This window comes from Myodes glareolus, chromosome X (assembly GCF_982192425.1).
Source record: "Myodes glareolus chromosome X, mMyoGla1.1, whole genome shotgun sequence".
In the NCBI taxonomy this organism is placed as follows: domain Eukaryota; kingdom Metazoa; phylum Chordata; class Mammalia; order Rodentia; family Cricetidae; genus Myodes; species Myodes glareolus.
This window is the reverse complement of record NC_142053.1, coordinates 97,006,516-97,028,059: the sequence shown is the minus strand read 5'-3', so window position 1 is coordinate 97,028,059 and position 21,544 is coordinate 97,006,516. Positions and strand designations below refer to the sequence as shown.

The window sequence follows — 21,544 nt, the reverse complement described above, 5'->3', positions numbered from 1 at the left end:
ACTTGTGCCCATGCTCAGGGCTGTCAGGAGAAATAAAAGCTCCCACACCCAAGTCCTTGTCTTGCATCCCTGATAGATCAGTTACCTGTTTATGTGGTGAATAAATAAAATCTTTGGAACTCAAAAGTGCCATCTCTCTCCTTCCTCATGGCACATTATGGGCTAGCTATAACACTAGCAGTCTTCCAAAGAGGAAAATGATCGATTGAGCAAAGAACACATTTTCTCTCTTGTTTGCATTTTTATTCAGTTAACAACTAAGCACATTTCTTCAAACTTTACCAAAAAGTGGAATAGAAACAAAAGTGAATAAGGGAAAATGACAGCTTATACATTTTGATTTGTTTTCCTCTATTTTACGAAACAAATTACACTCTTTCACACATTTGAGAAAAATCTCCATTACAAATTCACGGCTGTTTGCTTTTCAACTTAAAGATTCAAAAGTTTTTAAAATGTAATACAGAATACCAAAGTTCTTATACTTAAATCTTCCAGCAACAAATACTATGACCTATGTCATTTATAACTATTGACTCTGAATCTAAATAAGGGTTCCAAGAAAAGGAAACTTGAAAAATACTAATGTATAACCAAGGCACAAGAAGAGACGCATTATGAACCATCAGCCTCTCGCTACTTTTAAGTTGGGAAACTCTGCTCCAAACCTAAGGCTGTTTCTGCCTCTCATTTCTCTAGGAGCAAGAGGAGTCAGCAGATGTGACTTTCTACTCTTTCTTATCTTGCTCAGTAGTGCCAATCCCACCTACAGCTTTAGCTTGGGCTCTCTCTTCCTGATCTCTCAAAGCCTCTTCATAATGAGACGGGAAGGCTTGAGGAACGGTCTCATTGACCTTGGCTAAAAACATCAGGACTTTCATCTTGGTGGTTTCAGCATGAGCCCGGGGACCCCAAAGGAATTCATAGGATGGAGGATCACTGTTAGCTACCTGCTGGTACTCCAGGTACTTTTCCTTAACCAACTCTTTGGTGATGAGATTTCGGGGCTCCCCAAAGATTATGTGCATCTTCCCATCAAAGAGTCCCAAGATATTCAGGAAATCCCAGATCTCTTTCTCAGTGGCACGGTTGCCGTTTAAGAAGATCACACCCAGCAGAGGCATCAGAAGCCCATTCTTGGGAAAAGGCAAGCCAGTGGTCAGAGTCCCACCAATGCTGGGGTCTAACTTGCTGACAAGGGTGTAGTAGCTACTATTGGGCTTGATTTGCTTCACTTCAAGTCCAAAAACCAGCTGTAAGCGCTCAGAGGCTTTCTTGAGGATATCAGGGAAGTGCTCCTTGAATCTTCTGTTGATAATTTTCAGCATTTCTCCCTTATTCATTGGCTGCTTCATCTTGTGCTTGCAGAGCAGGTACTGCATCAGCATTCCCGTCTTCCTTGTTAGAAGATCATTCTGGGGGCTCTCAGTGGACTGTGAGGCCATAGAGCAACTAGGATTTTGCTCCCTTCGGCCCTTGGCACCTTTACCAGATCTTCCTCGGGTCGCACCTTTACCAGTGGTGATGGTAGGTGCCTTGCCCTGAGACTTCAGAGGGAAGCTAGCAGTAGAGGTGCTTGCAACAGCATCTTCAGAATCATGAGCAGAGGAGGAGGGTGACTCTTCTTTCTCTGCTGCCTTTGCTTGAGCATCCTTGGGCCCCTGGGCCTCATCTTGGACCTGGCGACGTTTCTCACGAGCACGGGCCTTACTCTTTTGTCCCCTGGGCATGATGGCTGTGGTTAGAATCAGCAGATAGGAGTGTGGGCTGGAAATCAAGTACTTTTTGGACCTGGAGGAGAGATAATGAGATCCTATAAGTACTTTCAGGAGGATCATAGCAGTTTGGCTTTTAGCAATCTGCCTCTACAGGTCATACAAATATACAAATACTAATCTAGGAACGCTTAGTTAGCCTAAGCAAACAGTGAAGGAAGCTATAGTTTGTCCAGTGTGCAAGCAGCCAGGCTCCACAGACTTGGTGATAGCTAAGGCTGGTGGTGTAATCTCAGTTCACACACATTACTTTTGACAAGTCCTAGAAGCTCTGTCCTATGCTGCTCAGCAACTGAACGTTCAAATCCCCCTAGTATTCATGAAAAAAATGCAGAAAGGTTTTCCTCCCATTGCTCCTATAAGGAAGAAGTACTAATAGCTTTGTGGGGCTATCTCGTTTATCTTTCTGGGTACTTATCATTAAGAATTATCATTTTGTCTCCATACAGGATCAAGAACCCTCCTTTCTCCTGTACCTTCAGCCAGAGGATCTCAACTCACTTATACACAATACAAAGAGATGAGAGACATCTCGACTGTGTTCTGTAGCTCCAAGGGCTGAGTGCCAAGACAGCCACAGGCTACTGTTTCCGCAAACTCGGATTGAGGGAGAAGTACCTTCAGTCCTCACCCACTGTTTATACACTGACTCCTGAAGGACCTAGAACTAAGCTCCCCTCTCGACACGTAAACCTCACTGACACTTAGCAGAGGGTGTGACTATGCCTCTGTGTAGCCAAACTGAGCATATTTTCCAGAGGTCCAAAACTCTGGCAGGTAGGCTAAGGCCCTGTCATGTGTTGTTTTGCTCATGGTCCTCTCTCAGAGTCTTCAGTCTGAGTCTCAAGAAGGCACAAATTCTTCTCCGTGCTTATTCATCAGACTAAGACCCTCATTTTTCTTTTAGTCTTGCAGAGAAACTAAGGGAACATCTTAACTGAGGCCTCGTGGGGGATAACATCAGGAGGGATTCTTTAGGACCTCTCTAAATACGGGGTGTGAGTTCCCCGAATTCCTCCTGATCACCTGGAAATCTCCCCTACTGACCTAATGCCCTTCACAGAAGATTAATAATTTTAGCTCCCTCAGAACCCTGTGACATAAGAAAGCATGAGCTACAAGCAGCTATCTGCACCCTTTATGAGAGCCTACCGCTAGGAGGTCATGGGTCTCCTCCGTTACTTCTCACTCAGCTGAGATATATGCTCTCCAAATAAATCAAAGTAGCAATGTCCCTGAGACCCTACCTAAATAAACTTAGGTGGCATCTACTCTTGAGAGCTCTGACCCTAGATTCTCAAGTCTGAACTGTAAACCTCAAGGTATTCTAGCTGCCAGCTGATTCACCGCAACTCTCTCCATTAAAAAGGGAAAAGGGGAAAAGACGTCCTGGGAGATGGCTCATGGCTCCATGGGGAAAGGTAAGCCTAAGAACTAGTGTTTGATACCTGACACCCACATGCTGAAAGGGGAAAACAATTTCGACAGCTGCCCCACACTCCTATTTTTAGCCCACAGATAGACACACACACGTGTGCACACAGGCGCACAATACACTAAATGTAAAATAATAAACCGATGAATATTGAGTATAAATCAGTGACATGGCTCAGCCTAATAGCCCGTGTTTTATTCTTAGAACCCATATGTGCACCGTGCCACATTTGCCCACATGTGCATGCACACACACCCATACACACACAAATAAATGCAAAATATTTTGAAATTAAATACTGAACAATCTCCATTTCCACACTCAGGCTATTTCCTTTGGCTTCACCTTCTGGGGATTCTGCTCTCTGCTGTCCAAAATCTCCTAGGAGCAGGAATGAGACTCTTAGATCTTCCTGATGGAGCCCAGCTCTCTCAAGCTCGATGCACAACTAGGAAGATTTGATTGTTCCTGCCACTGACATGAGTCCCTACATTTCCAACCCACACCTAGAAAGGAACCGTGCACCACAACTGACTACCTTGCTGAAGATTCCCAAGCCCTAACAACATGGGCCCTACTTTGTGTACTATATACTACTGATCCACCCGCTGGAATTCTTAGACTGCTTCTGGCAGAATTTAGCAGCCTGTGCTTTTAATCTCAGCACTCTGGAGGCAGAGGCAAAGGGAAAAACTATGAGCTCAAGCTCAGCCTGGTCTACATGGTGAATTCCAGGGCACCTAGACATATAAAATTAAAGTCAGCACTACCCACTCCCCAAAGAAAAACAGTAAAGGCCTCCTCTATTCAGAGGCTCCTCCCTCTCAGCTAACGGAGCTTTTCTTCCGGGGGGAGAAAAAAAATTAAACCTGGGCCGGGTGGTGGTGGTGCAAACCTTTAATCCCAGCTCTAGGGAGGCAGAGGCAGGTGGGTCTCTGTGAGTTCGAGGCCAGCCTGGTCTACAGAGTGAGTTCCAGGAGAGCTTCCAAAGCTACAGAGAAACCTCGTCTAGGAAAAAAAATTAAAATTTATTAAAATTAAAATTTATACCCATGCATATCTAGGTCAGAGAACAACAGGTTGACATTCTCCTTCCATCATGTATGTCTGAGAGACCGAATCCTGATCCTCGGGCCTGCACGGAAAAGCATGTTTCGCTGCGGAACCATTTTGCCGTTCCTGATGTTTCTTTCTTCTCGGGGAGGGGGGGGGAGGGGTTCTATTTTCGAAAAACCTCTGAGTGGAAATAATGCTCCCCTCTGCCCACAAAACCTCTGGCCCAGGACCTTCCCAGGGTGCCTGCTGTGACGACGGCTTTGGAGTGGCATTGACCGAAGACGAATACGACCGACGACGGAATACCGAGGGATACAGGACGACAGACAAATCAAGAGGAGTAGGGAACAACATTTTGTGGGGTCTGCTCTATCACGGGTGAGGGGTTAGTCCTGTCAAAACGTATTTGGGGACCTTACCTTGATTCCAGAGGAGTCGGAGAAATCCACCCTCAGCCGACCGGCAGGATGCTGCGGAGGCGGCGTCCGCGTGCAGAGTCCGAGATTCTCGTCTTCACAACGGAAGTGAGAAAAAAAAACTGTATCCGGTTGTTTGCCTGGGGTTTCCTAGAGCTTAAGGCAGTAGTATGTTGCTAAGGCACCCCGCTACTTCAGAATCAGTGTTCCTTGAGTGTCACTTGATAGAAGAGCTTGAAATTTCTCACTGTACTAACCAAAGTTTCTCAACCTCCAAACCAAGTCAAAATCTCAAATTTTCCACAAAAGCAACGGAGCCAAACCTCACATAGTGTCCTCTGCAGGAACTCCCAAATAGCGTCCTCTGCAGGAACCCCTGGGCATTGCAGCAGGGGAAGGACTCGGATCTGCTTTGTTTGAGGAACAGACAATGAGAATGGCCTATATAGATCCTCCCCCTTATTCAGATTATATCCAAATTTCTTCTTTTGTTGAACTATGTCCCCACTTACTACAAATTACTACTTTCTTTTGGAGACATTTCAGAGAGACAGGATTACCAGAATCTGGTGGTTCTATATGGAAACTCAGATGGGAATTCGTTAAGTGCCCCTCACTCCCGACCCCCTTTTTTTTCCTTTAGGTTTTCGACCCAGGGTATCTCTGTAGCTTTGGAGGCGGTCCTGGAGCTAGCTCTTATTGACCAGGCTGGCCTCAACTCACAGAGATCCGCCTGCTGGTGGACTAAATCCATGTAAAACCTCTAACAAGAGGGCTTGGAAAAAAAACTCTAGACACATTTTTTTTTTAAAAAAAAAAAAAAAGTTAGACCCATTTTTTTCAACTGGTGGCTTGCTGCAGCTCCCTTAAGAAAAGTTTTCCTAATTCAGTTGTATCAGAAAAAAAGCTGCATCATTTTGAAATGCCGGATTTCTGGGTCTTGCTGCTAGCACAAGCTCTGACTCTTTCAGGCAGGAGATCCAGCTACAGAGCATCTGAATGGGGTTTGTGAGCAGACTGCTGCAGCTTGCTTAAAGTCAGCATGGACTGGCTGACTGACTGTGTGCCTGAGAATGGGGCTGTGTGCATGGCTCTCAGGTGCTCAAGTGACTCCACCATGCTGGAAGTACCATAAATACCACAGTAATGGAGCAGCTGAAGTTTTAGACTGGGCTGGCAAGCAGGAGGTCCCATAAATACCAAAGTAATGGAGCAGCTTAAAAGTTTTAAGAACAGCTGAGCATTTTAAAAAAGCACTCCTGGACAGTAAAGAATTTCAAATATGCAATAAAGACAAATCCAGGTGAGTCATAGTATTGAATAAATGTACGTAGACTTGGAAGAGAGAAGTAAAAGAGTATAGAATGTTATAAAATAAAGTTAATGCTTTAAAAAAATAAAGTTTTTAAAGAGAAAGAGTACAGATAGTCATAGATATAAAAGGAGTAAAGCAAAAAGATATGTAAAGATGGAAAATTCACAGAGAATTTGGATTATGTATATTATTGTGTTATCTTTGAATTTTTGGACTGTGAATGAGCTAAGTACAGAGAGACATTTCATTATATGGACTGCTAAGCATGTATATTATAAAGGTATCAAGACTTCCAAATTTAGGTCTAAGGATATGTTGCTTTGGAAAAGAGTTTCTTCTCTTGTTTCCGCAGAGGATGAGAACCTGTGGATTGCTTCCAGATTGGTGTGGTTTTATGGAACAAGACCCCCTGAAGGTTGCTGTGAACACCCCCCAAAATTACTATACCCATCAATCAGCAGGAGCAGTATGAAGAAAACTATGCCCATATTCCCAAATACTGTCTATAAATGTTTGTTTACATTTAAAGGAGAATATAATATAGATATGAATAATTTGCATTAGTATGAGTCTTGGTTTATTGATGTAAATTTAAGGTCAATTTTGTTATACATATATGTATTTATAATATTGATTAAGGTATTGTATTTGTGTAGCTCATTTAAAAATGTAATGTATAATTAAGAAATATAAGTTAATACCTATAAGCATGTGATCAAACCGGACTCTCTGAACATGGCTGAAAAGGAGGGCCGACTGAGAAGCCAAGGACAATGGCACTGGGTTTTGATTCTACTGCATGTACTTGCTTTGGGAAAACCTAGTCTGTTTGGATGTCCACCTTCCTAGAACTGGATGTGGGGGGGGGGACCTTGGACTTCCCACAGGGTAGGGAACCTTGACTGCTCTTTGGACTGGAGAGGGAGGGTGAGGGGGAATGAAGGGAGGGGAAGGGAAATGGGACAAAATTCAACACCCCTTTATGACAAAGGTTTTGGAGAGGTTAGGGATACAAGGATCATATCTAAATATAATAAAAGCAATATATAGCAATATATAGCAAGCCAACAGCTAATATCAAATTAAATCGAGAGAAACTCAAAGGCATTCTACTAAAATCAGGAACAAGACAAGGCTGTCCACTCTCACCATATCTCTTCAACATAGTTCTTGAAGTTCTAGCAATTGTAATAAGACAACATAAGGAGATCAAAGGGATTTGAATATGAAAGGAAGAAGTCAAACTTTCGTTATTTGCAGATGATATGATAGTGTACATTAGTGACCCCCCAAACCTCTACCAAAGAACTTCTACAACTGATAAATAACTTCAGTGAAGTGGTAGGTTACAAGATCAACTCAAAAAAATCAGTAGCCTCCTATACACAAAGGATAGAGAAGCAGAGAGGGAAATCAGAGAAATTTCACCTTTTACGATAGCCACAATAGCTAAAGTATCTTGGGGTAACTCTAACCAAGGAAGTGATAGATCTATTTGACAAGAACTTTAAGGCATTGAAGAAATAAATTGAAGAGGACACCAGAAAATGGAAAGACCTCCCATGCTCTTGGATGGATAAGATCAACATAGTAAAAATGGCAATTCTACCAAAGGCAATCTATAAATTTAATGCAATTCCCATTAAAATCCCAACAAAATTCATCACAGACCTTGAGAGAACAATAATCAACTTCATATGGGAAAAACAACGCAGGATAGCCAAAACAATCTTATACAATAAAAGAACTTCTGGAGACATTACCATCCCTGACTTCAAACTATATTACAGAGCTACAGTAATGAAAACAGTTTGGTACTGGCATAAAAACAGAGAAGTCGACCAATAGAATCAAATAGAAGACCCAGATACTAACCCATGATTTTCGACAAAGGAGCTAAAAGTATACAATGGAAGAAAGAAAGCATCTTCAACAAATGGTGTTTGCAGAGCTGGATGTCAACCTGTAGAAGAATGAAAGTAGATCCATATCTATCACCATGCACAAAACTCAAGTCCAAATGGATTAAAGGCCTCAATATTAATCTGACCACATTGAACCTGATAGAAGAGAAAGTGGGAAGTAGTCTACAACATATGGGCACAGGAGACCAGTTCCTACGTATAACCCCAGTAGCACAGACAATAAGAGAAACAGTGAATAAATGGGACCTCCTAAAACTGAGAAGCTTCTGTAAAGCAAAGGACACTGTCATTAAGACAAAAAGGCAACCTACTGATTGGGAGAAGATCTTCACCAACCCTGCAACAGACAAAGGTCTGGTCTCCAAAATATATAAAGAACTCAAGAAACTAGACTTTAAAATGCTAATTAATCCAATTAAAATGGGACTCTGAACTGAACAGAGAATTCTCAACTAAAGTTCAAATGCTCAACCTCCTTAGCCATCAGGGAAATGCAAATCAAAACAACTTTGAGATACCATCTTACACCTGTCAGAATGGCTAAAATCAAAAACACAAATGATAGCCTATGCTGGAGAGGATGTGGAGTAAGGGGAAAACTCATCCATTGCTGATGGGAATGCAAACTTGTGCAACCACTTTGGAAATCAGTGTGGTAGTTTCTCAGGAAATTCGAGATCAACCTACCCTAGGATCCAGCAATACCACTCTTGGGAATATACCCAAGAGATACCCTATCATCCTACAAAAGCATTTGTTCAACTATGTTCATAGCAGCATTATTTGTAATAGCCAGCACCTGGAAACAACCTAGATGCCCCTCAATGGAAGAATGGATAAAGAAAGTGTGGAATATATACGCATAAGAGTACTATTCAGCAGTAAAAAAACAATGACATCTTGAATTTTGCATGCAAATGGATGGAAATAGAAAACACTATCTTGAGTGTCATAACCGAGACCCAAAAAGATGAATATGGTATGTACTCACTCATTAGTGGATTCTAGACATTAATAAAGGACATTGAGCCTATAATTCCTGATCCTAGAGAAGCTAAATAGGAAGGTGAATCCAAAGAAAAACATGTAGTTATCCTCCTGGATATTGAAAGTAGACAAGATTGCTAGGCAAAAATTGAGAGCTTGGGGATGGGGTTAAGGGGAGATGGGGAGAGAGAAATGAGAAGGGGAGGATGGGGAGAGCTTGGGGAAATGGGGCAGTTGGGATGGAGGAAGAGCGAATATGGGAGCAGGGAAGTATAGATCTCAATTAAGGGAGCCATTTTAGGGTTGGCAAGAGACTGAACTCTAGAGGGGTTCCCAGGTGTCCAAGGAGATGTCCCTAGCTTGTTCCTTGAGCAGCTGAGGAGAGGGCACATGAACTGGCCCTATCCTATAGCCACACTGATGAATATCTTGAATATCACCATAGAACCCTCATCTGGCAATGGATGGAGATAGAGACAGAGGCCCACATTGGAGCACTGGACTTAGTTCCCAGGTCCTTATGAGGAGCAGAAGGAGAAAGAACATGAGCAAGGAAGTCAGGACCATGAGGGGTGTGTCCACCCACTGTGATGGTGGGGCTGATCTAATGGGAACTCACCAAGGCCAGCTGGACTGGGACTGATAGGGCATGAGATCAAACCAGACTCTCTGAACGTGGCTAAAAAGGAGGACTGACTGAGAAGCCAAGGACAATGGCACTGGGTTTTGATTCTACTGCATGTACTGGCTCTGGGAGAACCTAGTCTTTTTGGATGCTCACCTTCCTAGAACTGGATGCGGGGGAGGCCCTTGGACTTCCCACAGGGTAGGGAACCCTGACAGCTGTTTGGACTGGAGTGGGAGGGGGAGGGGGAATGGAGGGAGAGGAGGGAAATGAGAGGAGGAGAGGAGGTGAAAATTTTTAATAATAATAATAAACCTGAAAAAAAGCACCTTCCTTCTTATTCAAACAGATAAAGGGAATGAGATGTGGGATTCCCCTCTGTATGCTGTGAATACCATTGGTTAATAAAGAAATTGCTTTGGACCTATAGCAAGGCAAAACTTAGGTAGTTACGGAAAGCTAGGCTGAATGCTGGGAGAAAGAAGGGTGGTGTCAGAGAGCTGCCATGACATGGAGCTGCCAGAGTCAGACATGTTGAAACTTTGCTGATAAGCAACTGTCACATGATGATACACAGATTAATGGAGATGGGTTCAATTAATATGTAAGAGTTAGCCAATAAGAAGGTAGAGCTAATGGGCCAAGCAATGCTTTAAATATTACAGATTCTATGTGGTTATTTCGGGGCTAAGCAGCCAAGAACCAACAAGCAGAATGTGCTTCTACACATTCTATTGATTTTGTATTTATTTTGATATTCATTTGCTTCATATCTGTCTGTGTACTTGTGCTCTAAATGAAACTTAAATTTATGCTCTAGTTAAACATTGATGAGGATCTCAAGATAAATCTTATCAGTAGAACACACTTATCTCTTAATTTTCTTTGCCAATCAAATAAAGATTCTTCTACAATACTTGCTTTCTTCACAGAAGGATAGAGTCAGATGATTTTCTAAGCCTTGGATCTTTTGAGTTTCTCCAAGTTTGCATGTGTCATTGATCATACTGTATTATCTTTCTGTCTTTTATCTACTTTTCTGAGTTCATTTTATATTCTTATTAATTTTGTACTTCAATTCAGCATTTTGGTTAGAGTTCATCTTTTTAATCATGTAATGTATATTTGGAAAGAGTAGGAGAAAACAAATGAAGCAGTTTGTGGTCGGCTCACTCTGGAATGTGTGGAATATGGTGGGCTCTTTGAGTACTTAAAACCAAGCATTTAGGACCCGCTCAGTCATTTGCCAGCTGGGTGAGCTTGGGTACATTAGCAAACTCTCTGACCCTCAGGCAGTCCATTTGTGAGATCAGTCCATATGATCTGTCTTATAAGATTGGTAGTGTGTGGTTAGTGTATGAAAAGTATGTAGCACCATGTCTGGAGTGCACTGAGACTTTGAGAGATGCCATTACTACCATCACTATAGCTGTTTTAAGCACAGAGTATAGCATTCCACCCTGATAAATTTTTTAATATAATGTTTTTATTGATTATTTGGGAATTTCACATTATACACATTGGTCACACTCACTTCCAGTCCTTCTGCATCTGACCCCACCCTTGTGACCTCTCTCCCTCAAAATAAATAAATAAATAAATGTAAAAAATAGAAAAATACAAAAGTTCAATTTATCTTATCTACATACTCACTGGAGCATAATCTCAGGGGCCTGCTCCTTAAGTAGAACTGAGCCCTTCCTCTCCCACACTCTCTCCAGAAGCCATCAGTTGTGGAGAGCTACATTTAATCATCCTTATCACACATTTTAAGCATTCTCTTTGATGGCTACCTGTTTCAGGTTGCTACTTTTGAGAGAAGTGGAAGGTAGAGGTTGTCACAGAAGCCATGTCCCTCTTTATCAAATGTTCATCTGAAGTCATTAAGAGCACTGCAAAACTGACTTCCTTACTCGTGAGTGGTAACATTGGCCACAGACATTCCATTTGCGGTAGGACAACAGACCTAGGCATGGCCCTCTGAAACAGCACAGGCCCAGATATTATCATGGTCACAGGTGGCAGCATAGACCACTCACATAAATATGGCCTCAAGGGACAGCACAACCCGTGGACATCAACATGACTTCAGGCAGCAGCACAGACCACCGACATCTTGCATAGTCCTCGGTGATAACAAGGCCACAGACATCAACACAGACTCTGGTTGTTGTAGGACCACAGACACAGACAGAACAGGGTCATCTGGCTGGCTCCCACACCCTGATGATTTTTTTAATCCATAAGATAACAAAATGCTTAACACTAAGGACTTAGAAAAACAAATCAGCTCAAAATGTTACTTCCAAAGAAAATTTAAGAACACATTTCCTCATTATATCATAATTTCAGTAAAGGTGTCTTTCCCTGCTAAATCTTCTAGGATTCTATTTAAAAACCAAATCTGACCTTCCGCCTTAGTAGTGTCAATCCTTTGGACATTGCAATATGTTTTTTTAATCTGTAAATGTTGTGGGACACATTCATAGATATCCTGGGATATCATCAACAAAAAGTCCATATCTGCTTTGCTTGTCCAGTCACACACACACACACACACACACACACAGACACACACATACACACACACTCATGCATACACACGCCTGGAAATTTAAATATTCTTTTAGTGGAATGGGCTTTCCAGTTCACAGCAAAAGCATTATCTTCCTGTCTTCTGAGTTTCTAACCTCAAAGAGCGCAGGACATTTCTATGCATGCCCAAGTGGAGATTCCCTCCAGTTTATTCACAGTCCCATGATATCTGTTAAGAGTAATTTTCTGTTGTAGGCCTAGAATCTCAGCTCTTAGCATCTATAGCCTCATCTAGTCACCATGCAGTCAACTTATATTTACTCATCTCTGAGGAATATGGATGTTATCAATGTCTAATATACTTTCTAGGAAAATTTATACTAAAGATCCTCATTTGGAATGTCTCACATTTTATACTCTTCTGTGGCTTCTCTTAGCAAGTATCTGGCCACTTTTATATTATAGATTCTCCCTCTGTCTATCTGTCTGTATCTGTCTCTGAATGTGTGTGTGTGTGTGTGTGTGTGTGTGTGTGTGTGTGTGTGTGTTCAGATGTGAGTCTGTATGAAGGAGCATGTACAAATATATGTAGATACCAGTGGTCAGCTTCAAGAGTCAATCCTCAGGCACTGTCACCCTGTATCTTTTGAGACAGAATCCTTACTGAACTAGAGTTCACCCAGTAGGTTAATCTGACCAGCCAGAATTAGTCTGTGAATGTACAGGCCAGTGGTCAACCTCAGGGATCATTCCTTGGGAGCTGTTCACCTTGTTTTTGTGAGAAGAGATCTATTATTAAAATCTAATTTTTTAATATCATAATTATTTTTTCATTCTTTGGGAATTTTCCATCCTGTGCCTCTATTTTACTCACCCTCCAGTCCCTTCTTAGCCATCCAACAACCCTGCAGTGTCCATCCAAAAGAAAATACCCCAAAAATTAATTAAAAAAAAATAAAACAACAGCCGAAACCCACCTTGCAACTGCTGTCTTTCCAAAACCTCTTTATTTGTCCTAGTGGCATTGGGAGCTACAGTGTGTCACATAGTAGCTTTTGTCCAATCTGAGCTACTCACATATTTTAATTGTGTAGTGTGTTGTTGGTCTGGTTCAAGGCCTCTGCCTCTGGCATACCATTATCACTGGACCCTCTCCAAAACTCCTCTTGGATATCCTGCTATTACTTGCTGTGGGACAATGTTCTTGCACACTGTAAAGATTTGTCAGTCATGTTAGTTTCATAAAATGCGGATTAGTCAAAAGCCAGGTGGTGTGGGAAGTCCTTTTGTATATGTGTTGCTTTTATTAATGAATAAAGAAACTTCCTTGGCCTATGATAGTGTAGAGTAGAACTAGGCAGGGAAAACTAACCTGAATGAAGGGAGAAAGAAGGTGAAGTCAGAGAGAAACCATGAAGCCACCCAAGAGGAAAAACATAAGCTGTGAGCTGGAACCTTGCCAGTAGGCCACGCGCCTCATGGCAAAAATATAAAATAATAGAAATGGGCTAATTTAATATGTAAGAGCTTGCTAGGAATATGCTATAGTGATTGACCAAGCAGTGATTTAATTAATAGAGTTTCTGAGTGGTTATTTCAGGAGTCTGGGTAGCTGGGAAGCTAACAAGCAGCCTCCTACAACAGCCAGGCAGGAAGTATATGTGGGGCAACCATACTAGGAGAATTCTGGGAAGAAGAAAGACGGAGATCCAGTCATCGGCCAGAAGCAGAGGAAGCAATATGAGAATACCTTACGGAGAAAAGGTATCAAGCCATGTGGTTAAACATAGATAAGAGTTATGGATTAATTTAATCAAAGTTGTAAGAGCTTGGAATGCAGAGGCAGGCCAGTCTCTGAGATTGGGGCCAGCCTGGTTTACAGAGTGAGTTCCATGACAGCCAGGACTACACAGAGAAACCCTGTCTCAAAAAGACAAAAATAAGCCTGAGTGGTCAAATAGTTTATAATTAATAAAAACTCCTATGTGTTTCTTTAGGACTGAATGCCTTCAGGACCAGGCAGGACAAAAACTTCTGTTTACAAATGGCACCCAAATATTTGGCAAGAACTTTTACATAAAGTCTGAAAAGGCCATTTTAAAAAAAAGCATTCTAGACAGGTAATAAAAGAGTCAAGTGCAGCTTATTGGTAACAGTCTTTACTCTGGTAGGCTCTGTTTACTGGCAGTGAGCACAGGCATGGGTCCTTTAAGAGAGGCTTCCTGAGTCAGCATTAGCAGCAAAAACCTCACAGTTCTTTTAAGAGGCTCTGCCACCAAACATTAAATGGTGTTATGAGCAGCTGGCATCAGGCTTCTTGGGGGTGGCTTGGACTAGGAACTCCACAGAGTTGTGGCAATAAACATGACTCCCCAAAATACCCCTGCCATGAAGCTAGACTCTGAAAAAGCTATGGAATGGGGTGGAGTCAGCCGCCAAAGCCACAGCTTTAAGGCTAGCCATATTTAATGTTAGCCATATTTAATCTTAGCATATTAAAGACTCATGTGGTCAGAAAACAATAGAGATATACACTAAAGACAGATTCAGACAAGAAAAAAATCACCTCTAAACAGTTACAATGTGTTTAATAATATACTTAGGCTTGGGAGAGAAAAGAAAAAGGATAGAGAAAGTCCTTAAAAAAGAAATAGAGTTGTGGGTATGGTGACATACAACTTTAATCCTCACACTTGGGAGGCAGTGCTGTAGGAATTCCTTCAGCCAGTAGCCTTTAAGATACCGGCCCACTTGTGTGTGGCCTCATATTATAAATGCCAACATAAAACACACACTTGCTCTCTCTCTCTCTCCAAGATTCTGGATTCGGTTCCTTTTCCTTTTCCCCATTCGTGAGTGGACTATGATCTGTGAGTCTATCCCTAAATAAACAACCCTTCATTAAACACAATTCTGAAATAGTGGGAGATTATTTTGTAACTTTCATCGTTAAGGCAGAGGCAGGCAGATCTCCAAGTTCTAGGCAAGTGTGGTCTACAGAGTGAGTTCCAGGACTACACAGAGAAACCCTGTCTCAAAAGTATCAAAAATTAAAAAATAAAAAATAGAGTAAGAAATAAAGCCACATAAAGATGTAAAATCCAGAGATACTGTATGTTACTGTGTTATCTTTAATTGTTTGACGGTTGAGGAAGGAGCAACAGCTGTTAATACATTTAATTATAAATGCTGCTGGATTAATCCAAATTGTATATTTTGAAAATGCCTTGACTTCAAAGTTTAAGCCAAAAGATATGTTACTTTGGAAAAGAGGTTTTGCTTTTGTTTCCATGGGAAATGAGAGGGTGTATATTCATTCTATGTTAAGAAAAATAAGGTTTGATTGAAGAAGATGCCTAAAAAAGCTCTGATAGGAGCAGATAGCCCAGATGATCCAATGTTTCAGAGCACCTCTGCTGCTATTTCTCCTGAGTTCTGCATCCAGAGCAGCTTCAAAGCTGCTGACTGAGATGATTAAGCCTCACAGAATACTCCAGTCAGGACTTGACCATAGTCCTAAATTTTCTAAGGGTCCCTCAAAGATTACTAGTGGGCCTCATCAGCACAAAGTAGCCTAAGAAGCTACACCCACATTCCCTTAATTAATTATGAATGTTTGCAAGTAGTTATGGATAATGATCAAGAATAAAAGCTTAACAAAGGAAATTGGATCCAGAGTTCTTGTTTTGAAAAGATAAAAGGGGAAGTGCTGTGGGACAATGGTCTATACTGTAAAGATTGGTCACTTGTTTTAGTTAAATAAAATGCTGATTGGACAGTAGACATGCGGGAAGTATTTGTGGGGCAACAAGGCTAGGAAAATTCTGGAAGAGAAAAAGCAGATATGTAGTCATCAGTCAAAAGCAGAGGAATCAAGAAAAGTATATCCTACTTAGAAAAGGTACCAAGATACATGGTTAAATATAGATAAGAATTATGGGTTAATTTAAGTTATAAGAACTAGATAATAATGAGCCTGAGCTAAGAAGCCAAACAGTTTATAATTAATAAAATTTTTTGTGTGTTTCTTTGGGACTGAATGGCTGTGCGATTAGGTGGGACAGAAACTTCTGTCTACAGTTACCCCAAATTTTTGAAAATACACAGGAGTACAAAAATGCACAAACCCCCTGAAGTAAAAGGTGGTAATGTTTTGTCATATATATAATTAGTGTAGGAGGTCCTTCTTTCCATGTGTTGCTTTCATTGGTTGAATAAAGAAACTGCCTTGGCCTTTTGATAGGGCTGAAACGTAGACAGGCAGAGAAGACAAAACAAAATGCTGGGAAGAAGGGTAGTGTGGCAGACGCCATGAATCTCCTGCCTGAGACAGACGTGGGTTAGACACATGCCAGTAGGCCATGACCTCGTGGTGAACACAGATTAATAGAAATAGATTAATCAAGATGTGAGAGTTAGCCAATAAGAAGCAGGAAGTAATTTAATTAATACAATTTCTATGAGGTTATTTCTGGGGTTAAGTTGGGGGGGGCAGGACGTGGCCCACTCCTCTTATTGGCACCTCAATGTGGTCGACTCACTTCATGTAAAACCTGAGAGACCAAGGCTAAAGTGGGCCTATAGGAGACCAAGGCTGTCCCTTCTCAGAGAACACACTCAGAGAAACACAGAGGGCTGTCACACTACCAGTTCTGCATTCAGGACATTTTAAATATCCCTATGCTATGTGTTAGTTTTCAGTTTCCATTCAACCAGGATGTCAATATCTTGCTCAGACATTTGAAACTGACCCTTTTCTTTGTCTGCACTCATTTGGTGAAGTCATGGGAACTGCTATAAAGTTCCTGACATGCACACCTGGTATCATACTCTTCCCCGCTTCCTTCAACCTCTGCTGTATTTCCTCTTCGCTCATCCTGGTCAATTTCCCATTATCCTCTTAATTCTTCCTAACAGTGCAGGAGAGTATTGGCAGGAGGCTTTAACTCTTCCACGTTCTTTATTTATATTTAATAACGTCTGCTTTTGCCGTCTTTGCCACTTTACCTAGGGTTTCACGAATGCTAAGCAAACACTATACACCATCTGTGCTCTCTGTCGATCCTTCCATTTCTGGTATTTTCCTTTTTAAAAAAAAGACAGGGAGGGTATCTCTGTGTAATAGCCCTAGTACTCCTGAAACCTGGAACATTCTATGGAGAACCAGGTTGGCATCAAACTCACAGAGATCTGCCTGCCTCTGCCTCCCAAATGCTGAGATTTGTGCCATCACTAGTGGACTTCACTTCTGATTCTTAAGAGTATTTTGGGAGAATATAAAAGGGGGGTGGATCTCTGTGAGTTTGAGCTGGGTGGTAGCTGTGCACCCTTTGGTCACTCCCAGCTGTCTGGAGGCAGAGGCATGGGGATCTCTATGTGTTCCAGTCCATCGTGGACAACAGAATGAGGTCCAGGAGAGGCTTCAAAGCTACAGAGAAAACATATCTCAAAAAACAAAACAAAAAAACCTCTTGTTATCTCTGGTATTGTGTTTTTGATGACTGCCATGCACTAGGCATTACTGCATAGGTTAGGATTCCTCTGACTCTCAGGGGATGTGCTTGCTCACCCATGTTAGGCACCCCCCTCAGTATCACAGGATGGGTGTGCCTAGCCTAGTTAGGAGTTCCTCTGACTCCCACAGGATGGGAGTGGCTACCAGAGTTAGTGTTTCTTCTGACTCCCATAGGATGGAAGTGGCTGCCAGAGTTAGGCTTTCCTCTGACTGCACGGGATGGGAGTGGCTACCAGATATAGACTTTCCTCTGATACCCACAGACTGGGAGTGGCTACCAGAGTTAGGCTTTCTCTGATTCCCACTGAATGAGAGAAGCTACAAGGATTAGGCTTTTCTCTGACTGAACAGGATGGGAGTGGCTACCAGAATTAGACTTTCCTCTGACACCCACGGGATAGGAATGGCTACAGAGTTAGACTTTTCTTCAACTCCCACGGTATGGGAATGGTTAACCAAGGCCTCTGGATATCTTCTGCACATGGCACTTTCTCAGACCACCCCGAGATCGGCGTGGCTATCTTAAACCTCAATGTATCTCTTTCTTTTGGCTCCTTCAGACCTCCTACCCACCCGTGTTGGACATCACCAACCCCGTGCATTTTACCTGGTTTTCTGAGATATGAGTTTTAAGTGCTACTTCAGGCATTTAAGAATAAATAGAGAGCCAGGCAGTGATATTGCAAGCCTTTAATCCTAGCCCTTGGGTGGCAGGAGCAGGAAGATCACTGTGTGTTAGAGGCCAGCCTGGTCTACAATAGCGAGTTTCAGGACAGCCTCTTAAGCTACAGAGAAACACTATCTCTAAGGGATAAAAAGGAATAAGTACAGAGCTCGCAGGAGTTGGTTCTTCATTCCACTGAACATTAACTACGGATTTTGCTAGCGATGAATTCCGATATACTTCCTTTGCTTCTGTACTCTGCCACGGGGCACTTTAGATCCCAGGGCCAGAACAGCTCATGGTGGACTAGAATTCAGTTCAAGGTTCTTGTCTTACGATTTAGAAGTCAAAAGCTGGCTTTAATTGTGACCTAGGAAGCCACCATTTTCAGAATCAGAGTTACCTTCTAAGAGCGGGGGTCCCCATTTCCTCCCAGAAACATACAAAGCTACAAGACGCCTCATATTTTCCCGGGGCAAGCCTGGGTGAGAGCGAGCCCAGCTCCTGAGATTATTCCAGACATATTCCCCCTTGGTACACATTCAGGGTCCTTACCTTGACTGCAGACCTCTCTCAGAACTCGCTGGTAGCGGGACATAAGCAGCAGAGGCGGTTTTCGTGCCAGGGGCACTAAGACCCGGTTCCTCCCCTCCTCACAGGAAGAGAAGGTAAACCATATCCGGTCAGGGGCTGGCTCTGAAGAGTGACAGCAGTGCCAGGTTACTATGGAAACGGACTGCTGTGGAGGAAATTTAGAGGAGGTTCTGGTTTCCTTACTGTACTTCCCTAAGACACAAAACCTTCCCACTGCTTACACTTTTCTTGGGCTATTTCGTGAAAAGCTTAAAACTGAACCTCGGAAGCCCCACTTAACCCATCCACCTCGCCATGCTTCTGTCTCCCCCATACACTACCTGAATCAGACTCCCCCTCTTCCCCATTTTGCTTGTCGTGCCCCAGGTTGAATGAAAGACTTCTATTTAGTGCTTAATTCTCAGCTTTCAGCTATACTCCTCTGCTGTCCAGGAACTCCACCCCACCGAACCCCAACCCCCACCACCATGGCATTGCTGGGGTTAATAAAGGACACAAGGGCACAGCTTCTGTCTAGCAAGTCTCCACTAGGTAGAGTGAAGCTCGAGCTCCTGCCCCGTATGCACCAAAGTCTGCCAGCTACACACATAACCCTCCCTTGCCTCAGTCCTTTAAGTGGAAGTCTAGATTTACTACACAGGTTGACAGCTTTGTCCTGGACCTCAGAGTGTTGTGTCCTACCCTTTTCCAGAGCCAAGTAATGACTCAGGTTCAGGCCCAGGCTCTGTAGGAATCCATACCTTTCTGAGTCTCAGAGGAGATGATCTGGGCACTCTTTCTCACATTGTCTCAAGGCTTGAGTTTCTTGGGCCTGACAGCAGGGTCAGGATTCAGAGCCCACACTTTCTCTTAGGAGAAAATTCCTTTCAATCCACAGAGGTTCTCTCAGATTGACCTTGGCTTTGAACAGGAACTCTACCTTGCAGACCTGGGTCCCTGTCCCTTAAAGCCTATTAGGGTGCTTGCAGTGATCCTGAAGGCAGAGAAGAGATGCACAAAAACACTGCCTGCTGGCTCAACCGCATGACTTCTGAGGTCCCTGGCATCTTCTCTTCTACTGATTTTGGACCATTTGCATCAATTCACTCCCCTCAGTTCCCAAAGTGGAATTGTCATCATGCCCACATCACTCAAATTTCCACCCAGAAGCATGGCTGAGGGTTTTGAGGTAGCTCTCTTTATGGAAATATTTGTCCAGTAGAACAACTTTTACAACACTGTGTAATTTATTAATCATATTTTCAGTGAGTATCACCCTCTGAACAGAATAATTTTTATGATTAATGCAATGACTGTCAATCCAGACAATAAAAGCTTTTGAAATGGAAAAACATTTTTAAAAGTTAAAATTTAAGAATAGGTTTTAATTGTGGATCTATTGAAAGAATATTAAGAACAAATCAATACTTAATAAAATATTGTTAACTGAGCTGTGGTGATGCATACCTTTAATCATGGCACTTGGGAGACAGAAGCAAGTGTATCTTTGTGAGTCTGAGCTTAACCTAGTCTATAGAGCAAGTTTCAGTTCAACCAGACTACACAGAGAAAACAACCCACAAAAACAACAAAAAAGGAAAAAATATTGTTGTAGGAAATCAAGCATTTTATATCAGGGTATTATACCAACATTAAATTTTTAACCTACATATGATTTTAAATTAGTTACTGATATATTTGTAAACAACCTTTTATATCAAACTTTAATCTTAACATTATGATTGCTATTACAAATTTCAGAAAACAATTTAATGAGGTGATTTTAATAGAAAGCTCAGTTGGTTATATCTTAAACACAGTAGACATATGGTATCTTAGATAACATAAACTTAGAAAAAAGTGTGCTATGTTTTAAGAAAAGTGCTGCAGTTCCCCAAGTGGCTGCAGTGGGCAGTGGGTCCTGAGACCACACTGCAGGCCCCCAAAGTGGCAGCAGGCAGTTGGCTGGGAGCCACACGGCGGGGGAGAGACAGAGACACAGATGGGCGTGCTTTGCAGAGTGAGGTGGTATATTTATTTAGTGTGCTATGTAAGGGAAAGGGGATAAGGGGAAAAGAGCAGAGAGAGAGTGAGTGAGAGAGAGAAATGGGGTAAGGCCAGAGGGGAGAAGGGAGAGACAGAAAATGCCTTTGAGAGAGGGAGAGAAAGAGAAGGAGAAAGTTAGAGGGAGAGAGGGACTGAGGGAGGGAAGGAGGGATGGAGGAGGAGAGAAAGAGAGAGGAAGAGAGAGAAAGAAAGAGAGAGAGAGGAAGAGACACAGGATCAAAATTGAAGATCAGTTTGCCTTGGTGGACAGGGAAGGGAGTAGGCATGGCTGGTCACTTATGGACATAGCTGACTGTTACATTCCCATCTCTTTTTTATAAGAAGGCAGGAGTTTAGGAACAAGAGGTTAAAGGAATTTGGGCAATGGATTCTCAAGATGGTTTCCTGCTTATTTGTGGGCATCATTGAGGAAGAACCTGAGAAAGGTGGGTTGCAGGTCACATCCTGACGAAGCTGGTCTTTTGTTCCTTTTCAGTGTATGTAGTATGCAAATGTCTGTTGTCTCTTATACCTGTTTAAGATATTGGCAGAAAAGAGGACAAAGTTAAGTTTAGAAAAAAAAAAGTTTAGGGCCATGGAATTGAGAGGGGTGTATCTGACCTGTTAAGGTGGATCCTTCAATTTGGTTCCCTGAACTCACAAGAATTCTTTGCCTA

At 42.3% G+C, this 21,544-nt stretch overlaps 1 protein-coding gene across 1 annotated transcript; it reads right to left on the bottom strand.

The window, feature by feature from the left end:
- Window positions 1-227: 227 nt before the first annotated feature.
- Window positions 228-4,814, bottom strand: LOC125410273 (melanoma-associated antigen B4-like). The gene is made up of 2 exons (XM_048449733.3): window positions 4,686-4,814; window positions 228-1,791 (listed from the first exon to the last, which is right to left on the bottom strand). The coding sequence occupies exon 2, from the start codon at window positions 1,728-1,730 to the stop codon at window positions 729-731; it is 1,002 nt and encodes a 333-aa protein (XP_048305690.1). The 5' UTR covers window positions 1,731-1,791; window positions 4,686-4,814; the 3' UTR covers window positions 228-728.
- Window positions 4,815-21,544: the final 16,730 nt, after the last annotated feature.